A 22,341-nucleotide genomic window follows, 5' to 3' on the forward strand; every position below is an offset into this window, starting at 1 on the left:
TCGCTCCAGCCCCAGGGAGATACCACTGTCGTTACCCCCCCGCGACTTCATTACCCAAACACAGCCCAAAAGCGATGGCCCGTATCGCTCAAAATGTCGTGGGGCCGAAAATCGCCCCTCTCACAAAAAGGCCCGTTAGCGCCTCCGGGACGCACTAATGGGTCTTCGCCCGAGGGCGACGGCTAGAGCGTTCCCCAGCCCCCCCCCCCCCCGCCCCCCTCTCCGGGATCGCCCCAGGGACTCCGCCGGTGAAATTTGGTTTGCGCCGCGTCCCGTGATTGACATACGTACGCCGATGAAGTCACCATAGCCGACCCCTTATCGCCCCCCTCACCGAACCCTTTGCGCCCTTCGGAGGAAATTGCCCCGCGGGATGCTGGGTCGACATGGGGGGGGGGCGCGGTGTCACCAACAGTTGCTCGTGGTGGCTGAGGCGCCCAAACGCTCTTAAAGGGGAGGTGGTAGCGCGGTGGCCGTCACCTTTTTTCAGTCGGCCAACTTTTCAGTCTCGGCCCTCAAATCTCCTGTGTTAAAAACTTGGAAGGAGAAAAAAAAGGGCAGGGATCATGGGGAAAGAGTGGGACTAATTGGATTGCTCTGCAAAAGAGCCGGTGTAGAATCGACAAGCCGAATATCCTCCGCCTTCTGCGCTGTACTATTCTGTGATTTGATCAGCACAGGTTCCTCTCCTGTCTCTGGAATCACTTGAGACAAACCGCTTCCAAAGTCTCTGGTTGGCCTTCAAAGGATAGTGAGCTGTAGCAAATATAGATTCCTCAGCAAGATTTTAAACCCCGAGTGGGAATCAGGGCGGTGGTGGGGGCGGGAAGGAGTGGAGCTGGGGTGGGGGGGGGGGAGCGGGGGTGGGGTGGGGAGGTGGGAGGGAGTGGAGGTGGGGTGGGGGGGACCGGAACTGGGGTGTGGGGGGAGCGGGGGATGGAGTCGGATAGGGGGGAGCAGGGGCGGGGATGGGGTAGGAGGGAGCGGGGGTGGGGTCGGGGGGGAGTGGGGCTGGGGTGGGAGCGGGGGGGGTGAGGGGGGAGCGGGAGGGAGCAGGGTGGGGGGGAGCGGGGGCGGGGATGGGGTCGGAGGGAGCAGGGACGGGGTCGGGGGAGCAGAGGTGGGGTAGGGAGGAGTGGGGTGAGTGGGGGGGGGGCGGGCGTGATGTAGGGGGGGCGGGAGTGGGGTAGGGGGGAGCTGGGATGGGTAGAGGGGGAGCGGAGGTGGGGCGGGAGCGGGGATGGGGTGGGGTGGTGGGTAGCGGGGGGGGCAGGGGTGGGGTAGGGGACAGCGGTGATGGGGTGGGGGGGAAGCGGGGATGTTGTAGGGGGGGAGCAGGAATGGGATGGGGTGTAGTGGGGATAGGGTGGGGGAGCAGGAATGTTGTCGGGGGGGAGCAGGGATGGGGTGGGGGGTAGTGGGGATAGGGTGGGGGGGGAGTGGGGACGGGGTGGGGGAGCAGGGATGTTGTCGGGGGGGAGCAGGGATGGGGTGGGGGGTAGTGGGGATAGGGTGGGGGGGAGCGGGGATGGGGTGGGGGGTGGTGGGGATGGAGTGGGGGGGAGCGGGGATGGGGTGGGGGGAGCGAGGTTGGTGTAGGGGGGCGTAGGGATGGGATAAGGGGTGGTGGGGATGGAGTGGGGGGAGCGGGGGTGGGGTGGGGGGGTAGTGGGGATGGGATGGGGGGAGCGGGGATGGGGTGGGGGAAGCGGGGATGGGGTGGGGGAAGCGGGGATGGGGTGGGGGGAGCGGGGATGGGGTGGGGGGAGCGAGGTTGGTGTAGGGGGGCGCAGGGATGGGATGAGGGGTGGTGGGGATGGAGTGGGGGGGAGCGGGGATGGGGTGGGGGGGTGGGGGGGTAGTGGGGATGGGATGGGGGGAGCGGGGATGGGGTGGGGGGAGCGGGGATGGGGTGGGGGTAGTGGGGATGGGGTGGGGGGGAGCGGGGATGGGGTGGGGGTAGTGGGGATGGGGTGGGGGGGAACGGGGATGGGGTGGGGGGAGCGAGGTTGGTGTAGGGGGGCGCAGGGATGGGATGAGGGGTGGTGGGGATGGAGTGGGGGGGAGCGGGGATGGGGTGGGGGGAGCGAGGTTGGTGTAGGGGGGCGCAAGGATGGGATGAGGGGTGGTGGGGATGGAGTGGGGGGGAGCGGGGATGGGGTGGGGGGGTGGGGGGGTAGTGGGGATGGGATGGGGGGAGCGGGGATGGGGTGGGGGGAGCGGGGATGGGGTGGGGGTAGTGGGGATGGGGTGGGGGGGAGCGGGGATGGGGTGGGGGTAGTGGGGATGGGGTGGGGGGGAACGGGGATGGGGTGGGGGGGAGCGAGGTTGGTGTGGGGGGATAGTGGGGATGGGGTGGGGTGGGAGCGAGGATGGGGTGGGGGGTGGGGTGGTGGGTAGCAGGGCGGTGAGGGGGGACGGGGGTGGGGTAGAGGGAAGCAGGGATGGTGTAGGGGGTAGCAGGGATGGGGTGGGGGGGAGCAGGCGGGTGGGTGAGGAATATTACCAGACATTTTTCTCCTTTCCACGCTCCCCCTCAAATTGGCCTGTTTTTTTAAATCCCATGTTTTGGCCCCTCCCAGGAGATCACATGGTTTCGGGTGGGGTGGGGAGTGTATATTGTGATACACAAGGCACAATCTGGAAAGAAAGCAATTGAGGGGACCAAGCCGTATAAAATATTAAATGGCACAGATAAGGTTAACGAAGAATATTGCAAGGAATGTACAGCACAAAACAGGCCATTTGGCCCAACTGGTCTGTGCCGGCGTTTATGCTCCACACGAGCCCCCTCTCACCCCTCTTCATTGACCCCATCAACATATCATTCTATTCATTAGACAAGTACATGAGGGAAAAGGCAGTATGCTGAAAGGGTGAGATGAGGCCGATACGATGGGAGGACTATAAACACCAGCACAGACGAGTTGGGCTGAATGGCCTGTTTCTGTGCCGCATATTCTACCTAATATTTATCCAGCTTCCCCTTAAAGGCATCTGTGCTATTTACCTCGACCACTTGTGGTAGCGAACGTTGGCCCAGCAGACACACATTGCAATTAATTTAACGCAGATCATATTTCGAATAAACTCCCAGGAGTCATAAAAGCACCTGGGGCCATTCCAGGTGCTGTATGACCTTATGCCGGGAGAGGCGGGTCACCGGGGGTAGCGCTGAGCTCCTTTATCCACGTACCTGAAAGTTGGGGATGGGGTTTGTGGCAGGCAGCCATGCCGAGCGTGGGTTCTCCTGGTAGCGGAAGGGTCCGTTGAAGGTCTGAGTGATGGCGCTGAGATTGTAGGCACAGACAGCGGAGGCCGCGATGCTATTCCTGTTGCAAAGGACAGAGCGGGTGAATATCGAGTGTGTGCGTCAACACAGCGCCTACACCAACTGAATGTTTGTTCCACTTTTATCTCCCTTTCCCTTTCCCTCACGTGGTCTACTCACCACCGCCCCCCCCCCCCTCCCCCCCCACCATACCTCCTCATTTGAGGAGTCGGCCATTTCATTCACTCCCAGGCTACTGCCAGGTCCACCTTTGCCAGCCTTGAAGTGGTGCGTTGTACAAGGCTGGGTCGCCTGGATGAGTGCAGCTCCAACAACACTCAAGAGGCTCGACACCATCCAGGACAAAGCAGCCCCGCTTGATTGGCAGCCCATCCACCACATTCAACATTCACTCCCTCCACCACCGGCGCACCGTGGCTGCAGTGTGCACCATCTACAAGATGCACTGCAGCAACTCGCCAAGGCTTCTTCGGCAGCACCTCCCAAACCCGCGAGCTATAGCACCAAGAAGGACCAGGGCAGCAGGCGCATGGGAACACCACCACCTCCACGTTCCCCTCCAAGTCACACACCATCCCGACTTGGAAATATATCGGCCGTTCCTTCATCGTCGCCGGGTCAAAATCCTGGAGCAACCTCCCTAACAGCACTGTGGGAGTACCTTCACCACACGGACTGCAGCGGTTCAAGAAGGCGGCTCACCACCACCTTCTCGAGGGCAATTAGGGAAGGGCAATAAATGCCGGCCTGGCCAGCGACGCCCACATCCTGTGAACGAATTTTTAAAAAAACACCGCAGATAGAATCCTACAACAATGCAGCATGGAAGGCCATTCGGCCCATCGGGCCTGTGCCAGCTCTTGGAAAGAGCAATCCAATTAATCTCACTCTCCTGCTCTTTCCCCAGAGCCTGCAAACTTTTGCCCTTCAAGTATAAATCCATTTTGAATACAGTTGCCAACTCTGCTTGGGCGTATTTCTGGAGGATTCATCACATGACCTCAGGTGACTGAACAGTCCAATACGGGAATTACAGTCTCTGTCACAGGTGGGACAGACAGTGGTTGAAGGAAAGGGTGGGTGGGGAGTCTGGTTTGCCGCACGCTCCTTCCGCTGCCTGCGCTTGGTTTCTGCATGCTCTCAGCAACAAGACTTGAGGTGCTCAGCGCCTTCCTGGATGCTCTTCCTCAACTTTGGGCGGTCTTTGGCCAGGGATTCCCAGGTGTCGGTGGGGATGTTACATTTTTTTCAAGGAGGCTTTGAGGGTGTCCTTGAAGCATTTCCTCTGCCCACCTGGGGCTCGCTTACCGTGTCGTAGCTCCGAGTAGAGCGCTTGTTTTGGGAGTCTCAGGTAAGGCATGCGGACGATGTGGCCAGTCCAGCGGAGCTGATCAAGCATGGTCAGTGCTTCGAGGCTGGGGATGTTGGCCTGAGCGAGAACACTGATGTTGGTGTGCCTATCCTGTCAATGGATTTGCAGGATCTTGCGAGGCATCGTTGGTGGTACTTCTCCAGCGCTTTGAGGTGCCTGCTGTACATAGTCCATGTCTCTGAGCCATATAGGAGGGCGGGTATCACCACTGCTCTGTAGCCCATGAGCTTGGTGCCGGGTTTGAGGTCCTGGTCTTCAAACACTCTTCCTCAAGAGACCGAAGGCTGCGCTGGCGCACTGGAGGCAGTGTTGGACCTCGTCGTTGATGTCTGCGCTTGTTGACAGTAGGCTCCTGAGGTATCGAAAATGGTCGTTGTCCAAGGCCTCGTCATGGATTTTGATAACCGGGGGGCTGTGCTGTGTGGCGGGGACAGGTTAGTAGAGGACCTTTGTCTCACGGATGTTTAGTGTAAGGCCCACGCTCTTGTACGCCTCGGTGAAGGTGTTGACGATGCCTTGGAGTTCGGTCTCCGAGTGTGCGCAGACGCAAGCATTGTCTGCGTACTGTAGTTCGATGACGGAGGATGGGACGACCTTGGATCTGGACTGGAGACGGCGGAGGTTGAACAGTTTCCCGTTTGCTCTGTAGATTAGCCCCACTCCAGCGGGGAGCTTGCTGAGGGTGAGATGGAGCATTGCAGCAAGGAAGATCGAGAAGAGCGTTGGTGCGATGACACAGCCCTGCTTAACCCCGGTCCGAACGTGGAATGGGTCTGTGGGGGATCCGTTGGTCAGGATCACGGCCTGCATGTTGTCGTGGAGCAGGCGGAGGATGGTGACAAACTTTTGAGGGCAGCCGAATTTGAGGAGGATGCTCCATAATCCCTCACCGTTGACAGTGTCGAAAGCTTTTGTGAGGTCAAAGAAGGCCATGTACAAGGGTTGGTGCTGTTCCCTGCATTTCTCTTGTATCTGTCACGCAGTGAAGATCACGTCTACAAAAAAATACTTTTACAACAACAACTGCAGCAAAAGCCACCACTTAAAAGCATATACAGTTCTGCCATATTGCCACCCACTGTCTGAAATCAAGAGACAATCAGATAAGGTTCTATACAAGTTTAATATAACTTCTCTGTTTTTGAAATCTATTCCCACAGAAATAAATCTTCAGTGCGTTATTTGCACTTTTATGGCATTTTTATCCTGCGTTGCTACTTTAAATGATTTGTGACTCTATACCCCGAGATCCCCTTCCACCTCTACCCCATTTAGTCTCTTATTTTCCGAGGATTAAGTTAAACCGAAGCTCTGCCCTCTCAGGTGGAGGTAAAAGATCCCACGGCACTCTTTCGAAGATGAGCCAGGGAGTCCTGGCCAATATTTATGCCTCAACCAACAAAAAAAACCCAGATGATCTGGTCATTCTCACGCTGCTATTTGTGGGAGCTTGCTGTGCGCTAATTGGCTGCAAAGTGCTTTGGGGCATCCGGAGGTTGTGCAAGGCGTTAAATTATTCTTTCCTTTCTAAGGGTTGCGCCAGCAACTGAGGACTAAAGTGCAGGGGGCGGGTTGGTGAAGAATAATACTGGCCTTTGGTTGAGCAACGCCTCTATTTCAAAAATCTCATCCTTGTTTTCAAATCCCTCCAAGGCCTCGCCCCTCCTATCTCTGTAATCTCCTCCAACCCCACAACTCTGCGAGGTGCGTCCTCTAATTCTGCCCTCTTGAACATCCCCGATTATAATCGCTCAGCCATTGGTGGCCGTGCCTTCTGTTGCCTGCGCCCCAAGCTCTGGAACTCTTTGCCTAAACCTCCCCGCCTCTCTAGCTCTCTTTTCTTCTTCAAGACACTCCTTAAGAGGGTGAAGGGCTATGGGGAGCGGGCAAGGAAGTGGAACTGAACCCAAGATCAGATCAGCCATAATCTTATTAAATGGCGGAACAGAATCGAGGGGCTAAATGGCCTACTTCTGCTCCCATTTTTTACGTTCTTATGTTCTTAAACATACCTCATTGACCAAGCCTGTGGTCACCTGCGCTAATTTCTGCTTATGCGGCTCGGTGACAAATTTTTAATCGCATAATACTCCTGTGAAGCGCCTTGGGGCATTTCACTATATTAAAGGCGCTATATAAATACAAGTTGTTGTAGTTGTTCTGGCCTAATGTTTCGACTCCTGATGCAGAATGCAGTGAGCCCGGACACGGACGAACGTCCATTAAGGACCGGGCAAGGCTTGAGGTGATTCCGCACCTGCAGTCAAACAACCTGCCGCCACTCACGATTCCGGGCACATTCACATGCCTTGGGTTCAGCCGTCATGGGTTCTACCCACTCCCCTGCTCCCCCCTTACCCCTCCCCACCCTGCTCATCCTCTTCCCCCTTGCCCCTCCCCGTTTGCCCTTTTCCCCCCACCCCCCCGCTCGCGCGTTCCCCACACCCCACCCCACCCCACCTCCCCTCCCCCCCCCGGGTGGGGGAAGAAAATAACAATCTAAGTGGAAATCGTTTTGAAAAATACCAGCAAATGCCAGTGTGCAAGACAGGTGATGCGGAATAATTCCATAATCCAGCGCTTCAGGGGCTGAACAAAAGTGATGAGGCTCACTTACAAGGGGTAATGCAATACATACTATTAAAGTCTTATCTTTGCAAGGGAAGCCACTCGGGTTGCATTCCCAGACAAATAAAGCTACCGCACGTCAATCTGTATCGGTCATCTCCATTAACTCACTGGCAACACATGCAGTTCTGGTCGCCGTACTATAGGAAGGGCGTGAGCGCACTAGAGAGGGTGGAGAGGAGATTTACGAGGATGCTGCCTGGAATGGAGAATCTTAGTTATGAGGACAGATTAGATAGGCTGGGTTTGTTCTCATTGAAACAGAGGCGGTTGAGAGGAGACCTCATTGAGGTGTACAAAATATTGAGGGGCCTGGACATAGTGGATAGCAAGGGTCCATTTCCATTGGTGGAGGGGTCTGTTACAAGGGGACATAGTTTTAAGGTGGTTGGTGGAAGGTTTAAGAGGGGATTTGAGGGGAGGGCTTCTTTACGCAGAGGGTTGTGGGGATCTGGAACTCACTGCCTGGAAGAGTGGTGGATGCAGAAACTCTCACCACTTTTAAGAGATGGTTAAGAGATAAAGTGCAGCAACCTGAAGGGTTACGGACCTAGAGTTGGTAATTGGGATTAGACTGGATGACCTTTTGTTGGATGGCACAGATAGAGTGGTAAGTACTGCAGGGAATAGAATACGGCCAGGGTGATCTCCTGGACTAGTTTCAATCGGGTCGGAGAGGAATTTTCCCAGATTTTTTCTCCCTAAATTGGCCTGGGCTTTTATCTGGTTTTTGCCTCTCCCAGGAAATCACATGACTCCGGTTGTGGTGGAGAGTAGAATGTTTCAGTCATCATCATCATCATTGGCAGTCCCTCGAAGCAAGGATGACTTGCTTCCATGCCAAAAAGGAATGAGTTCACAGGTGTTTCAATGGAGGACCTAATATTCCAGATCCTGAACTATATGTTGAAGGGTGGAAGATGCCTGTGTGTGGATTTTCTTTAACGTGGGGTGGCCGTTGCACACCAGCCACCACACGGGCTTGACCAAGCTAGGTCTTGGTCCAGTGGCAAGGATTACCCAAGACTAACTGGAGACCAGCTCTGCTGTACAGACCGAGCGCGCACAATGTGGGCTGGCCCGTGCTGCCCCTGGGCCCTCGCCTCTTCTGGGCCCCAGACTCACGCCTCTCCTGGGCCCCGGTCACTTCCCTCTAAGGACTCTTGCTGCTCCTTCGCCCCCCTCCTGCTGTACACGCGCTGCTCCCTGCAGTGGTATGCCGCTGTACGCTGCACCCTCCAATGGCCCCGGCCTACTGATGGTCTTGCAGGCCGGGACCACGCCGAGATCCGGGCCGGGCCACCGCAAGCCGCTTCCTCTCGAGTATAAAGGCATGTCGCAGTTGTGTGGGGCGGACTGGTTGGGCTGGGTGCTCTTTGCCTTTCCGTCATTGTTCATAGGTTTATATGTAACCTTTAGGGCTGATGACCAAGGGCCGTGCGGCTCTTTGTCGGCCGGCGCGGACACGATGGGCTGAGATGGCCTCCTTCTGCGCTGTGAATTTCTATTTTTCCATGACAGATCCTCTCCCTTAAATCCCCTCTCGCGGCACCCGCCCACCCATTCTATGTCAGTGACAGTACACCACCCCTACCCCCAACCCCACCACAAGCTCCCTTTGCTCCTCTTGGCACTAGATTAGCAGATTTAACTCCTCCGTTCACAGAGTTTTACAGCGCGGGCGGAGATCATTGTTGCCAAGGCACCTGCTTTAGTCCCAACCTCTTGCCCTTTTCTTCATCTCTTTCACCATTGCTCATATATTTACCCACTTCCCTCTCGAACATTATTATACTGCTCCCACTGCTGGCCAGGTATTCAACCCTTTGCATAAATGCAAAATAAAACCGGGGTCATATTGACCCCATTTTTACTGCGACAGTGTAAAACCCCCGAGAGCGAATCTCTCCCGATTTTGATTTCCATGGAGTTCAATTCACCTGAATATCATAGGGGCGAAATTGCCTCTTTGGGAAAAGGCCTGTGAGGCACTAATGGGGCACTCATTTTTTATCGTCCAGGCGCGGCGGCCAGAGCGCCCCCCCCCCGGAATTGCCCCCGAGATTCTACGGGCGAAATCGGGTTTGCGCCGTACCCCGTACTGTTCGCTCCAGGCTGGGGAGGCGCACACGGCGATGACATCATTGCCGCGCGTGCCGACCCTTTTATCGCCACTCGCCAACCGCTTGGCGCCCTGCGGGGCATGAAGCTGTCGTTGCTGGGGCGCCCCAGCCTCCCTTAAAGGGGAGAGCCTTGCGCCGCGGCTGCCATCTTTTTTTGTCGGCCCGACTGTGGCGGCCGTGGCTTCGGCCAGGCCGCTAGCATGCAGCCCAGGGCCCAGCATCCCCTCTTGGGTGTCCAGGCCACTGGCCCGGCTGAAAACCCTCCCTGGTGGCCCAGAGTTCACAGCGGCCCTCCCCTGTAAAAGGGGAGGGGCGTTGTGATGCACACGCGCCCGCTGAATGTCGCGCCCCGCTTCTGCCCCGGCCGCGCCCCGCGGAGGCCACTCCCGCCTCCGATACCGGCCCGCAACTGTTTCTCTTTCTAAGTACCTAATTCAGCAAGATTTAGCAGCCCATCTCGCCGAGCGTTAATCTGCACTTCATTCAGATTGTGCGCCCCCTCCCCTCACCCCCCCCCTCCCTCCTCAACGGGGCGATTTAGCCCCGCCCCCATGTCTTTATTATTTTCGTAGTAAGCTTTGAACAGAACCTCCCCTCGGGATGTGAAATGGGTGGGGCAGAATCCCCAATATGGTGGATTCGATATGGGCCTTGGCGGACGAAAAAGGCTTATTCATTCCTGAATGCAAGCAGGCGGCATCGAAAGGGTTAATTTAAAGGGACATTATTGGTGAGCTAGCCAGGTTTTGGTTGTGGCATTGGAGGACCGCCTGTGTCCGTGACACTAAAGGCCGACAAGAGTCTTGAGAAAATGGACAAGAAAGAAAGGGGGCGAAATTCCCCTTCGCCCGCGCCAGCCTTGCGGCCCGCAGGACGGGGACGGGGAGGGGTTGGTGTGGAGCGGTGAGGGGTCAGTGCGGGGCAGCGAGGGGTCAGTGCGGGGCAGCGAGGGGTCGGTGCGGGGTCAGTGCGGGGCAGCGAGGGGTCGGCGCGGGGTCAGTGCGGGGTCAGTGCGGGGTCAGTGCGGGGCTGCGAGGGGACGGTGCGGGGTCAGTGCGGGGCAGCGAGGGGACGGTGAGGGGTTAGTGCGGGGTCGCGAGGGGACGGTGCGGGGTCAATGCGGGGTCAGTGCGGGGTCAGTGCGGGGCTGCGAGGGGACGGTGCGGGGTCAGTGCGGGGCCGCGAGGGGACGGTGCGGGGTCAGTGCGGGGTCAGTGCGGGGCTGCGAGGGGACGGTGCGGGGTCAGTGCGGGGTCAGTGCGGGGCTACGAGGGGACGGTGCGGGGTCAGTGCGGGGCCGCGAGGGGACGGTGCGGGGTCAGTGCGGGGTCAGTGCGGGGTCAGTGCGGGGCTGCGAGGGGACGGTGCGGGGTCAGTGCGGGGTCAGTGCGGGGCTACGAGGGGTCAGTGCGGGGTCAGTGCGGGGCAGCGAGGGGACGGTGCGGGGTCAGTGCGGGGCTACGAGGGGTCAGTGCGGGGTCAGTGCGGGGCTACGAGGGGTCAGTGCGGGGTCAGTGCGGGGCAGCGAGGGGACGGTGCGGGGTCAGTGCGGGGCTACGAGGGGACGGTGCGGGGTCAGTGCGGGGCTACGAGGGGACGGTGCGGGGTCAGTGCGGGGTCAGTGCGGGGCTGCGAGGGGACGGTGCGGGGTCAGTGCGGGGTCAGTGCGGGGTCAGTGCGGGGCCGCGAGGGGACGGTGCGGGGTCAGTGCGGGGTCAGTGCGGGGCTACGAGGGGACGGTGCGGGGTCAGTGCGGGGTCAGTGCGGGGTCAGTGCGGGGCTGCGAGGGGACGGTGCGGGGTCAGTGCGGGGTCAGTGCGGGGTCAGTGCGGGGCCGCGAGGGGACGGTGCGGGGTCAGTGCGGGGTCAGTGCGGGGCTACGAGGGGACGGTGCGGGGTCAGTGCGGGGTCAGTGCGGGGTCAGTGCGGGGCTACGAGGGGACGGTGCGGGGTCAGTGCGGGGCCGCGAGGGGACGGTGCGGGGTCAGTGCGGGGCTGCGAGGGGACGGTGCGGGGTCAGTGCGGGGTCAGTGCGGGGTCAGTGCGGGGCTGCGAGGGGACGGTGCGGGGTCAGTGCGGGGCTACGAGGGGACGGTGAGGGGTTCAGTGCGGGGCAGCGAGGGGACGGTGCGGGGTCAGTGCGGGGTCAGTGCGGGGCAGCGAGGGGACGGTGCGGGGTCAGTGCGGGGTCAGTGCGGGGCTACGAGGGGACGGTGCGGGGTCAGTGCGGGGTCAGTGCGGGGCTACGAGGGGACGGTGCGGGGTCAGTGCGGGGCCGCGAGGGGTCGGTGCGGGGTCAGTGCGGGGCAACGAGGGGACGGTGCGGGGTCAGTGCGGGGCAGCGAGGGGTCAGTGCGGGGCAGCGAGGGGTCGGCGCGGGGCAGCGAGGGGTCGGTGCGGGGTCAGTGCGGGGCAGCGAGGGGTCGTCACAGACGACCATGACGTCAATGCCGGTTGTGTGCCGGCACAGGGTGCTAATCGCGGGGCACGGGACAGCACCCTCAACCCTCCGCCGCAATTTAACTGGAGGCGCTATCGCTCCTGTGCCCCATTAGCGCCCCCCCCGGAAGCGCTAACAGGGCTCTCAAAAGGATTCATTTTGCCCCCAAAGACTATTGCCACCCAACCGCCCAATATGTTGGAAATGAGAAGCGTTATTAGTAAAACATGGAGCAGGATTTAGTGATATGAAAGTTTGTGATTACTGATGTATATAATTAGAGTTGAAGTTAAACCTCCTGGCATAGATTTTTCATTTATATAGCGCCTTTCATGACCTCAGGACGTCCCAAAGTGCTTTACGGCCAATGAAGTACTTCATGAAGTGTAGTCACTGTTGTACTGTGGGAAATGCAGGAGCCAATTGTGTGCACAGCAAGCTCCCACAAGCAGCAATGAGATATATAACCAGATCATCTGTTTTTAGTGATGTTGGTTGGGGGCTAAATATTGGCCCAGGACAGCGAGAGAGAACTGCCCTGCTCTTCTTCGAAACCGTGGCCGCGGGATCTTTTACCTCCACCCGACACGGTAGACGAGACCTCGGTTTAATGTCTCATTCCCCGAAAGACGGCACCTCCGACAGTGCAGCGGAAAAGAAGCAGAAACAACATAAAAGAGAGGCTGGGGGATTAAAAATGCATTTACACACAGTCTCACTCCCGGGACGCGCTGTCACCATTCTGGAATCGGTGGTTTGCTGCGCAGCCCATAATAACCCAGGAGTCAAGCAATGGGAGTTTATGGACTCCAGATAATGACAGCAAACAGCTCTCAACACTGGTGCTTGGTGTACATCAGCAGTAAATTGGGAGCAAATTCGAACTGACAGCTCCGATTAAATACAAGGCTCAAGTTACTGCTCGCCCATCTGTGCTAAATATTCCACAGGAAAAAAAATTGTAATCAGCATTTGCAAACGACTGCCTTGACACGGGGTTGAGCTGTATATTCAGACCCTTCCACACAATGCCCAAATGAATTCTTCCCTGCTTAAAAGATGGCTTCATTTGTTATCTGGTGACAAGTGCGGTGTTATTACAGCGTCCTGGCCTGCTGCCAGCAGTGGCTTGCTTACATCTTAAATCTCCGCGAGCCAGACACAAAGGAACAAGCAACAGAGAGTAAAGAAATACTGAATCCCACCTCGGCTCAGACAGCTACACCTGTTGACGAGCGAGCGATAAGTGGCAGACGTAAAGCTCTGGACTTACCAGGTAAAGAGGCGGACTTCCTTGCCCCATTGGGTCAAAGCGACATTTAGCCCCACACGGACCAGAAGCAACTAGCAACGACAACGTGCATTTATATAGCGCCTTCAACGTAGTGAAATAATTTCCTTAAAATCAGAGCCCAGCCATTCTAACGTAAGAACATAAGAAATAGGAGCAGGAGTAGGCCATTTGGCCCCTCGAGCCTGCTCCGCCATTCAATAAGATCAATGGGCTGATCTGATCTTGGCCTCAGCTCCACTTCCCCGCCGGCTCCCCATAACCCTTGACTCCCTTATCGCTCAAAAATCTATCTATCTCCACCTTAAATATATTCAACGTCCCAGCCTCCACAGCTCTCTGGGGTAGAGAATTCCAAAGATTTACGACGCTCTGAGAGAAGAAATTCTTCCTCATCTCCATCTTAAAGGGGCGGCCCCTTATCCTGAAACACCTCTTCATGCCAAGCGTGGGAGAAGTGTGGAACTCTCTTCCACAAAAGCAGTAGCTGCTCGCTCAATTGTTTAACCCCCTGAGATCACTCGGGTTTTTGCGAACCAAGGATGTAATGTATTTGCTTCATGGGTTCTTTGCTTAAGAGTTCAGAGCAACACATTGTTATCAAGAGCTGGTTTAGCTGGGTTATTCACAAAGGTTTAATAATCACACTACACATTACCAGTTCATCCACTAGGCTCACAACTGCATACCTCATCGTGGATGACCCTCGACCCAATTGTCTGGGGTTTTATTGAGTCTTGTGAACATCACATGACTGGCTAAGCCATTCACAATGCAACAGCTCTACAAACCTGTGAGCATACTCACAAGTGCATACATTATAAAGAGTATCAAGGGATATGGAGTCATGGCGAGTGGATAGAGTTAGGTTACAGATCAACCATGATCTTGTTCAACGGTGGAACAGACTCAAGGGACTGAATGGCATACGCCTGTTCCAATATTACTGTAAATGGTCTCATGATGCTTCACAGGTCCTAAGGAAATATTAGGTCAGGGAGCCAAAAGCTTGGTCAAAGAGAGTCATAAAGGACAAGAGGTAGAGGTGTTTGAGTGGGTAATTCCATAGGTTGGGGTCGAGACAGCTGAAAGAAAGACTTGTACTTATCACCTTTCATAACCACCAGACATCTCAAAGCATTTTACAGCCAATGAAGTATTTTTGGAGTGTAGTCACTGTTGTAATGTGGGAAACGCGGCAGCCAACTTGCGCACAGCAAACTCCCACAAATAGCAATGTGATAATGACCAGATAATCTGTTTTTGTTATGTTGATTGAGAGATAAACATTCAGGGTTTCAGGGATACACAGGGGATAACTCTCCTGCTCTTCTTTGGAATAGTGCCATGGGATCTTTTACGTCTACCTGAGAGAGCAGACGGGGCCTCAGTTTAACGTCTCATCTGAAAGACGGCACCTCCAACAATGTAGCATTCCTTCAGCACTGCACTGAGAGTGTCAGTCTAGATTTTTATGTGTTCAAGTTCCATGGAGTGGGACTTGAACCCACAACCTTCTGACTCAGAGGCGAGTGTGCCACCCACTGAGCCACAGCTGACGCTGACCTGACACAGCTGAAGTCACGGCCGACAATGGCAAAGGAAATTGGGAGATGCGCAAGAGGTCAGTTATTGGAAGAACGCAGAGCTCTCGGAGGATTGTGGGGCTGAAGGAGGTTGCAGAGATCGGGAAGGGGCGAAGCCATGGAGGGAGTTGAACACAAGGATGAGAATTTTAAAGTCAAGGTGTTTCCGGACCGGGAGCAAATGCAGGTCAGCGCGCACTGGGGTGATGGAGTGAATGGACACTTCTATCTAGTGCTGTTTAGCATCAGCTCTACTCTTCAAAGTGACTTCAAATCGAGGCGTTGCTGGACTGGCATGAGTCAGTGCCAAATTAGCTGGCCTCAGTCAGGGCGGTGGTGAGGCGGCTACGATTGGCATCACCGCCCCTGAGCTAGGTAGGGTAGCAAACCTGCACCCTCCCCCTCCAACTTACCCATATCCAATGACTCCCGGCTGTAAAGCATACAAATGCGTAGGTTATAGGACGAGGAAGGAATCAGGACTGGTGCCAATAAAGACCGCGGTCAAAATCCACGGCGCTCATATAAAGGATAGCCGCATGAGCGAGGTTTCGGAGGGTAAAAAAAACAGAGGGGGCGTGAGGAGAATTTTCTTTCCACAGTCAGTTATTATGATCGGGAGTGCACTGCCTGAAAGGGTGATGGAAGCAGATCCAATAGTCGTTTTCAAAATGGAATTGGATATACACATGAAGAGGAAAAATCACGGGGAAAGAGCAGTGGAGAGGGACTAATTGGACAGCTCTTTCAAAGAGCCGGCGTAGATACGATAGGTCGAATCGCCTCCTTCTGTGTTGTACGATTCTATGATTCTGTTGCTGCCCAGGGAACCACAACCATCAAGAACATAAGAAATAGGAACAGGAGTCGGCCATTCGGCCCCTCGACCCTGTTGCGCCATTCAATAAAATCACGGCTGATCTTCTACCTTGGGTTTGGGTTTCCAACCCCTGGGAGAACTCCAGGCATGGTAGAAATTGTCTAAAGGTGCATTTTATTTATTGAAAATTTTATTTATTAATTTATTGCAGTTTTATACTGCGCTGTTCAGACGAAGCTTTGAAACTCTGTGGGAATTTGTTATGTAAAGTAGTTAATTTACTTTAAAGGGTCGTGAATCTTTGGAATTCTCTGCCCCAGAGAGCTGTGGAGGCTGGGTCATTGAATGTATTTAAGGTGGAGATAGACAGATTTTTGAATGATAAGGGAGTGAAGGGTTATGGGGAGCGGGCAGGGAAGTGGAGCTGAGTCCATGATCAGATCAGCCATGATCTTATTGAATGGCGGAGCAGGCTCGAGGGGCTGTATGACCTACTCCTGCTCCTATTTCTTATGTTCTTATACAAACATACAAAATTGACAGGCAGGAAAAGACCAACTAGTCCATCAAGCCTGCTCTACACATTTGATGGCTGGAGCATCACAAGTAAGCACTTCCTTCCTTCCTCCCCCCACCCCCAACCCCACCCTCGCCGGCAAACTTGTAACCTCCTGGGGGAGACAAAAAAAATAGTGAAAAAACCCAGGGCCAATAAGGGAAAAATACTTTGGAAAATTCCTCTCCAACCCCCCCTCAGGCGTTCAAAATTAGTCCAGGAGATCACATGGTACTGCTTGGCAGTCTCTATGAAAAGCCATCAGAATTAATCATTGGAAAATAGAAGCTTCACAATGGTATCATCATTGCACCTTGATATTACAGATTATAAGAGCAGAAGAAATAGGATCAGGAGTATGTACCAACAAGAACGCTGATACAACAGAGATGATGACATGCAGAGCCCTCACCTCGCCTCCAGTCACCATACGCTTTGTACAATGTTTGGCCATTGAAGGGGTTGAAATATGAAACCTGTTAGTTGGGTAAGGGTACACGGGCAGCTGGTAGATCTGGAAAGGGGGTACGCAATAAGTACATTTTGAGAACCTCTTTTCCATCTTGCTGCTCTATCCCCATATCCCTTGGTTCACCTTAGTATCCAAAAATCTAGCGATCTCAGTCTTGAATAAACTCAACGACAGAGCCTCCACAGCCTTTTGGGGTTCAGAATTCCAAAGATTCACCTCTGAGTGAAGAAATTTCTCCATCGCAGGAAACTTGGAAGGTTTTTTTTGTATACTTCCCATGTTGACCTTTGGTCTTCACTTGACCTCCACCTCCCACTTCCTGCCAATCTCAGTCCTAAATGGCCGACCCCCTTATGTTGTCTGTGGCGCCCCCCCCCCCAACCCCACCCCTAGTTTCAGACTCCCCAGGCTCATCCCAGCATGTTGTATCCTGTAAAGCCGCTTAAAAATATTATACGTTTCAATGAGATCACCTCTCATTCTTCTAAACTCTCGGGAATATAGGCCTAGTCTACTCAATCTCTCCTCATAGGACAATTCCCCCCCCCCCCCACCCCCATCCCAGAATCACTCCCAGGAACTCGACAACTCCAGGAGAGGACGGGGAAGGAAAAAAAAATGTAAAGGAAAAACCAGGTGGATTTGTTTAACTTGTCTGTGCAAAAAAAAAATGTATACAGCTATATCCCATTGGCTTTTTAACAGCAGAGATTAATCACAGGAAACTTGAGGGTTTTTTTGTATACTTACCATGTTGACCTTTGCTCTTCACTTGACCTCCACCTCCCACTTCCTGCCAATCTCAGAGCCAGAAACTGAGGGCGGATGGCGGGGGCAAAGGTCAACTCTAAGTGCACTACATTCATGCCATTTTTTGACATTTCTCTTCGAATGTAATCACAGAATGTTTCTAAATATAAAACATAGGTTCACAGCTTTGCCGCTGCCTTATGCACAAACAACTTTGATCGAGGGGGCATTATTGCTCAAAACAGGAGAGGCGCTCCTCATCACCCATTCCCTCCCTGGCCATTATTTGGTTAAGTCAGTGTCAGCTGTGGCTCAGTGGTTAGCACTCTCGTCTCGGAGTGGGATGGGTCAGAGGGTCAGAGGGTCAAGATGTGAACCTGCTCTTGAGCCTGGCTGACAAAAAAGAGAAAAAAAAGAAAATTTGCATTCAGATAGCACCTTTCACAACCACCGGACGCCTCAAAGCGCTTTACAGCCAATTTGCACACGGCAAAGCTGCCACAAACAGCAATGTGTTAAAACGACCAGATAATCTGGTTTTTTGTTATGTTGGTTGAGGGATAAATATTGGCCAGAACATGCAGGAGAACTCCCCTGCTCTTCTTCGAAATAGCACCATGGGATCATTTATATCCATCCGAAAGACAGCACCTCCGACAGTGCACCATTCCCTCAACACTGCCCTGGGAGTGTCAGCCAGGATTAGTTTTATGCTCAAGCCCCTGGAGCAGGATTTGAACCAACAACCTTCTAACCCAGAGGCGAGAGTGCTACCCACTGAGCCATAGCTAACACTCTAAAAGAGCAATTTGTAGGTCCGGGCTGGGCAAGTGAGCATGTGGTGTCCACCGGTACGCTTGATGCCTTCTGCGAATGGTGGGCACCATAGGGTATAGAGTGTCTCATATACACTGATAACAACATTATGATTTAGTTAGGAAGGTTCCCTTTGCTCTTGTTGGGACTCTGTTGTTTATTTATACTTCTTTCAGTTTGACCGGACCATATATTTATTTCCTATATTAGTGGTGCCCTAAAGGGGGCAACTTGTTGTGATGATTCTTGGGGCAACTCAGTGCGTCTCCTTTATTGGTCCATCAAAAAAGACCCACTCCAGAGACTAAACCCCATAATCTAGACTGACACTCCCCGTGCAGTGCTGAGGGAGTGCTGCACTGTCGGAGGTGCCGTCTTTTTGGATGAGACGTTAAACCGAGGCCCCGTCTGCTCTCTCAGTTGAACGTAAAAGACCCCATGGCACTATTTTGAAGAAGAGCAGGGCAGCTCTTCCTGGTGTCCCAGCCAATATTTAACCCTCAACCAACATCACTAAAACACATCTTGGTTATTATCACATTGCTGTGTGTGGGAGCTTGGCGTGCGCAAATTGGCTGCCCTGTTTCCAACATTACAACAGTGACTACACTCCAAAAAGTACTTCATTGGCTTTAAAGCACATTGGGCCATCCTGATGTCATGAAAGGCGCTATATAAACATAGAAATATAGAAAATAGGAGCAGCAGGAGATCATTCGGCCCATCGAGCCTGCACCGCCATTCAATATGATCATGGCTGATCCTCTATCTCAACACCATATTTCCACTTTCTCCGCATACCTCTTGATGCCTTTTGTTTCTAGAAATCTATCTATTTCACTCTTAAATATATTCAGTGACTTGGTCTCCACAGCCTTCTATGGTAGAGAATTCCAAGGTTCACCACCCTCTGAGTGAAAAAGCTTCTCATCATCTCAGTCCTAAATTTCCTACCCTGTATCCTGAGACTGTGACCCCTTGTTCTAGACTTCCCAGCCAGAGGAAACATGCTCCCTGCACCCAGACTGTCCAACCCAGTCAGAATTTTATATGTTTCAATGAGATCCCCTCTCATTCTTCTAAACTCTAGTGAATACAGGCCTAGTCGACCCAATCTCTCCTCATACGACAGTCCTGCCATCCCAGGAATCAGTCTGGTGAACCTTCTGTGGCAAGTATATCCTTTCTTAGGTAAGGAGACCAAAACAGCACACAATACTCCAGGTGCGGTCTTTCTTTCTTGTACTCATATGCCTAAAATCAAATCTAATTATATGGACCAGTACTCTCAAACTTTCATATCAATAAATCTTGGAGGCAAGTGGACTACTGGTTGAGGTCACTCAGTGTTTCAGCAGACATGGACTGTGTGAGTTTTGCTTCTCTGAACTGATGGATTCTGCGTTGAAGAGGCAAACCCTCATGCCCTCGTCCAAAAGGTCAAAGGGCACCACACATGCCTGGTGGGTTCGAATGTCAGACCAACCTAGCACCTGATTCCATGGCTGCTGAATCATGCAAAACATTACATAACAGATTAAAATGTGCCATGGAGCCTGAAGGCTATGGGGGACATACTTTATCGTGTTTCTAGAATGGGCCCTTTTCAAAAATAAATTGCAGATTTTTCCCAATGGCACTCTGTAGTTGACAGATGTCTTCTCTTCTTCTTAGGTCGTCTCTCGTATCGAGGATGACTTGCTTCCACACTAAAAAGGGATGAGTTCACAGGTGTTTCAATGAAGGACCTAATATTGCAGATCCCGAGCTACATGTTGAAGGGTGGAAAATGCCTGTGCATGGATTTTTTTAACGTGTGGTGGCCGCTGCACACCAGCCACCACACGGGCTTGACAGAGCTCGGTCTTGGTCCAGTGGCAAGGGTTAACCAAGACGACTGGAGACCAGCTCTGCTGCACGGACCGAGTGCGCGCACACATATCGCACAGTGTGGGCTGGGCCCGTGCTGCCCCTGGGCCCCTGGCCTCTGCTGGGCCCCGAACTCACGCCCCTCCTGGGCCCCGGTCATCTCACTCCACGATCACTCGCCGCTCCTGCGCCCGACCTCGCCGCTCCTGCTGTACTTGCCCACGCTCCAACCAGCGACCTGGATTATGGTGACGTTCAATCCAGTTGCCATAGCGACCCGGCACCCAGCGCGGCCTCGACCTACGAGGAAACATCAGCGGCAAGTCGGGGCCTTAAATAAGAGGAGCAGCATGAAGGATGTACAAGAGCAACAGGTCAATGCTTAGATACTCCTTCTCTTTCTCTCGTCAATCGTTCTGATCAGAACCAGAAACTTGTTGAGGCAATCAGACTATTTTTGTAATTTGTTCATGGGATGCTGGCAAGCCCACACTTATCGCCCATTCCTGGTTGCCCTGACAGTGAATGTACCTCATCCCTCCCTTTGCCTCACCATTGGCGGACGTGCCTTCAGCCGTCTAGGCCCCGTACTGTATCCCATCATAGGCAGTCCTTCAAAATTGAGGAAGACTTGCTTCCACTCTGAAAGTGAGTTCTCAGGTGACTGAACAGTCTAATATGGGAATTACAGTCTCTGTCACAGGTGGGACAGACAGTGGTTGAAGGAAAGGGTGGGTGGGGAGTCTGGTTTGCCGCACGCTCCTTCCGCTGCCTGCGCTTGTTTTCTGCATGCTCTCGGCGATGAGACTCGAGGTGCTCAGCGCCCTCCCCGGATGCTCTTCCTCCACTTAGGGCGGTCTTTGGCCAGGGACTACCAGGTGTCGGTGGGGATGTTGCATTTTATCAAGGAGGCTTTGAGGGTTTCCTTGAAACGTTAGCATGCTCACAGGTTTGTGGAGCTGTTGCACTGTGAGTGGCTGAGCCAGTCACGTGATGTTCACAAGATTCAATAAAACCCCAGTTAATTGAGTGTAGGTCATCCACGATGAGGTGTGCAGTTGTGAGCCTAGTGGATAAACCGGCAAGGTTCAGTTTGACTGTTAAACCTTTGCTAAATAAACCAGCTAGTTCTTTGCAGCAAAGGTGTAGCTGTGATTATTAAGCAAAGAACCCATGAAGCAAATACAATACAGCCAACATGTTCCGAAATTCCCTCCCTGCTCTCCAGCTCCCTCTCCTCCTTTAAGACATTTCTTAAAAATCACCTCTTTGACCAAGTTTTTGATCACCTCTTCCGATCTCTTCTTTAGCATGGTGTCCATCTTTTGACTGCACAGCTGCGAAGAGCTTTGGGATGTTTATTCTACGTTAAATGTGCTATGTGTTCTGTCTCGTCTCTCAGTCAGGAGTTCAAGTGCCACTCCAGAGCTTGAGGACTTTTTCTTTTAAGGATCCTACCAACTGTACAGGGCGTTGCTGAGGACGCACCTGAAGTACTGCGTATAGTTTTGCTCTCCTTATTAAGGAGGGATATACTTGCATTGGAGGCAGTTCAGAAAAGGTTCACCGGGTTGATTCCTGAGATGAAGGGGTTGTATTATGAAGAAAGATTGAGCAGGTTTGGCCTATACTCATTGGAGTTTAGAAGAATGAGAGGTGATCTTATTGAAACTGGGGCTTGACAGGGTAGATGCAGAGAGGATGGTTCCCCTCGTGGGATAATCTAGAACTAAGGGCTATCGTTTTAGAATAAGGGGCTGCCCCTTTAAAACGGAGATGAGGAGGAATATCTTCACTCAAAGGGCCGTGAATCTTTGAATTCTTTGCCCCAGAGAGCTGTGGAGGCTGGGTCATTGAATATATTTAAGGCAGAGGTAGACAGATTTTTGAACAATAAGGGAGTAAAGGGTTATGGGGAGCGGGCAGGGAAGTGGAGTTGTGGCCAAGATCAGGTGAACCATGATCTTATTGAATGGCGGAGCAGGCTCGAGGGACCAAATGGCCTATTCCTGCTCCTATTTCTTATGTTCTTGTTCCATGGTTCTTATACCTCTCAGCAGCAAGATAGACTGGGCAATTCGTATCGCGCTGGTCCCTTTATGGCTGCTAAAATATTCGCCTCACACAGATTGTGGGCTCTTACCTTTTATTTACCTCATTAAAAAAAGATGCAACAGCACTTCCTCGGAAACCATTGGAGACGTAAGAGAGAACCATTAAAGCTAACTGCCAAGGTAATTACTGGTTCTCTTACAAATACATGTAATTCCTCCATCTCCACTCGCAACAGATTAGTCACAGGCTGAAATCTATCAGATTGTTTTGA

The 22,341-nt window shown here is 53.5% G+C and overlaps 1 protein-coding gene across 2 annotated transcripts in view; it reads right to left on the reverse strand.

Moving 5' to 3' along the window:
- Positions 1-22,341, reverse strand: part of sema5ba (sema domain, seven thrombospondin repeats (type 1 and type 1-like), transmembrane domain (TM) and short cytoplasmic domain, (semaphorin) 5Ba) — a 483,409-nt gene that overhangs the window by 153,817 nt on the left and 307,251 nt on the right. The window contains exon 10 of one of the 2 annotated variants that reach the window (XM_070875253.1): positions 3,197-3,332. The exons of the other annotated variant lie outside the window; for it this stretch is intronic. Within the exon in view, the coding sequence (XP_070731354.1) occupies positions 3,197-3,332 (136 nt within the window). The remainder of the gene's footprint in view (positions 1-3,196; positions 3,333-22,341) is intronic. 2 annotated transcript variants of the gene reach the window in all.

The sequence above is a fragment of the Pristiophorus japonicus genome, chromosome 3, assembly GCF_044704955.1.
Source record: "Pristiophorus japonicus isolate sPriJap1 chromosome 3, sPriJap1.hap1, whole genome shotgun sequence".
In the NCBI taxonomy this organism is placed as follows: Eukaryota; Metazoa; Chordata; class Chondrichthyes; family Pristiophoridae; genus Pristiophorus; species Pristiophorus japonicus.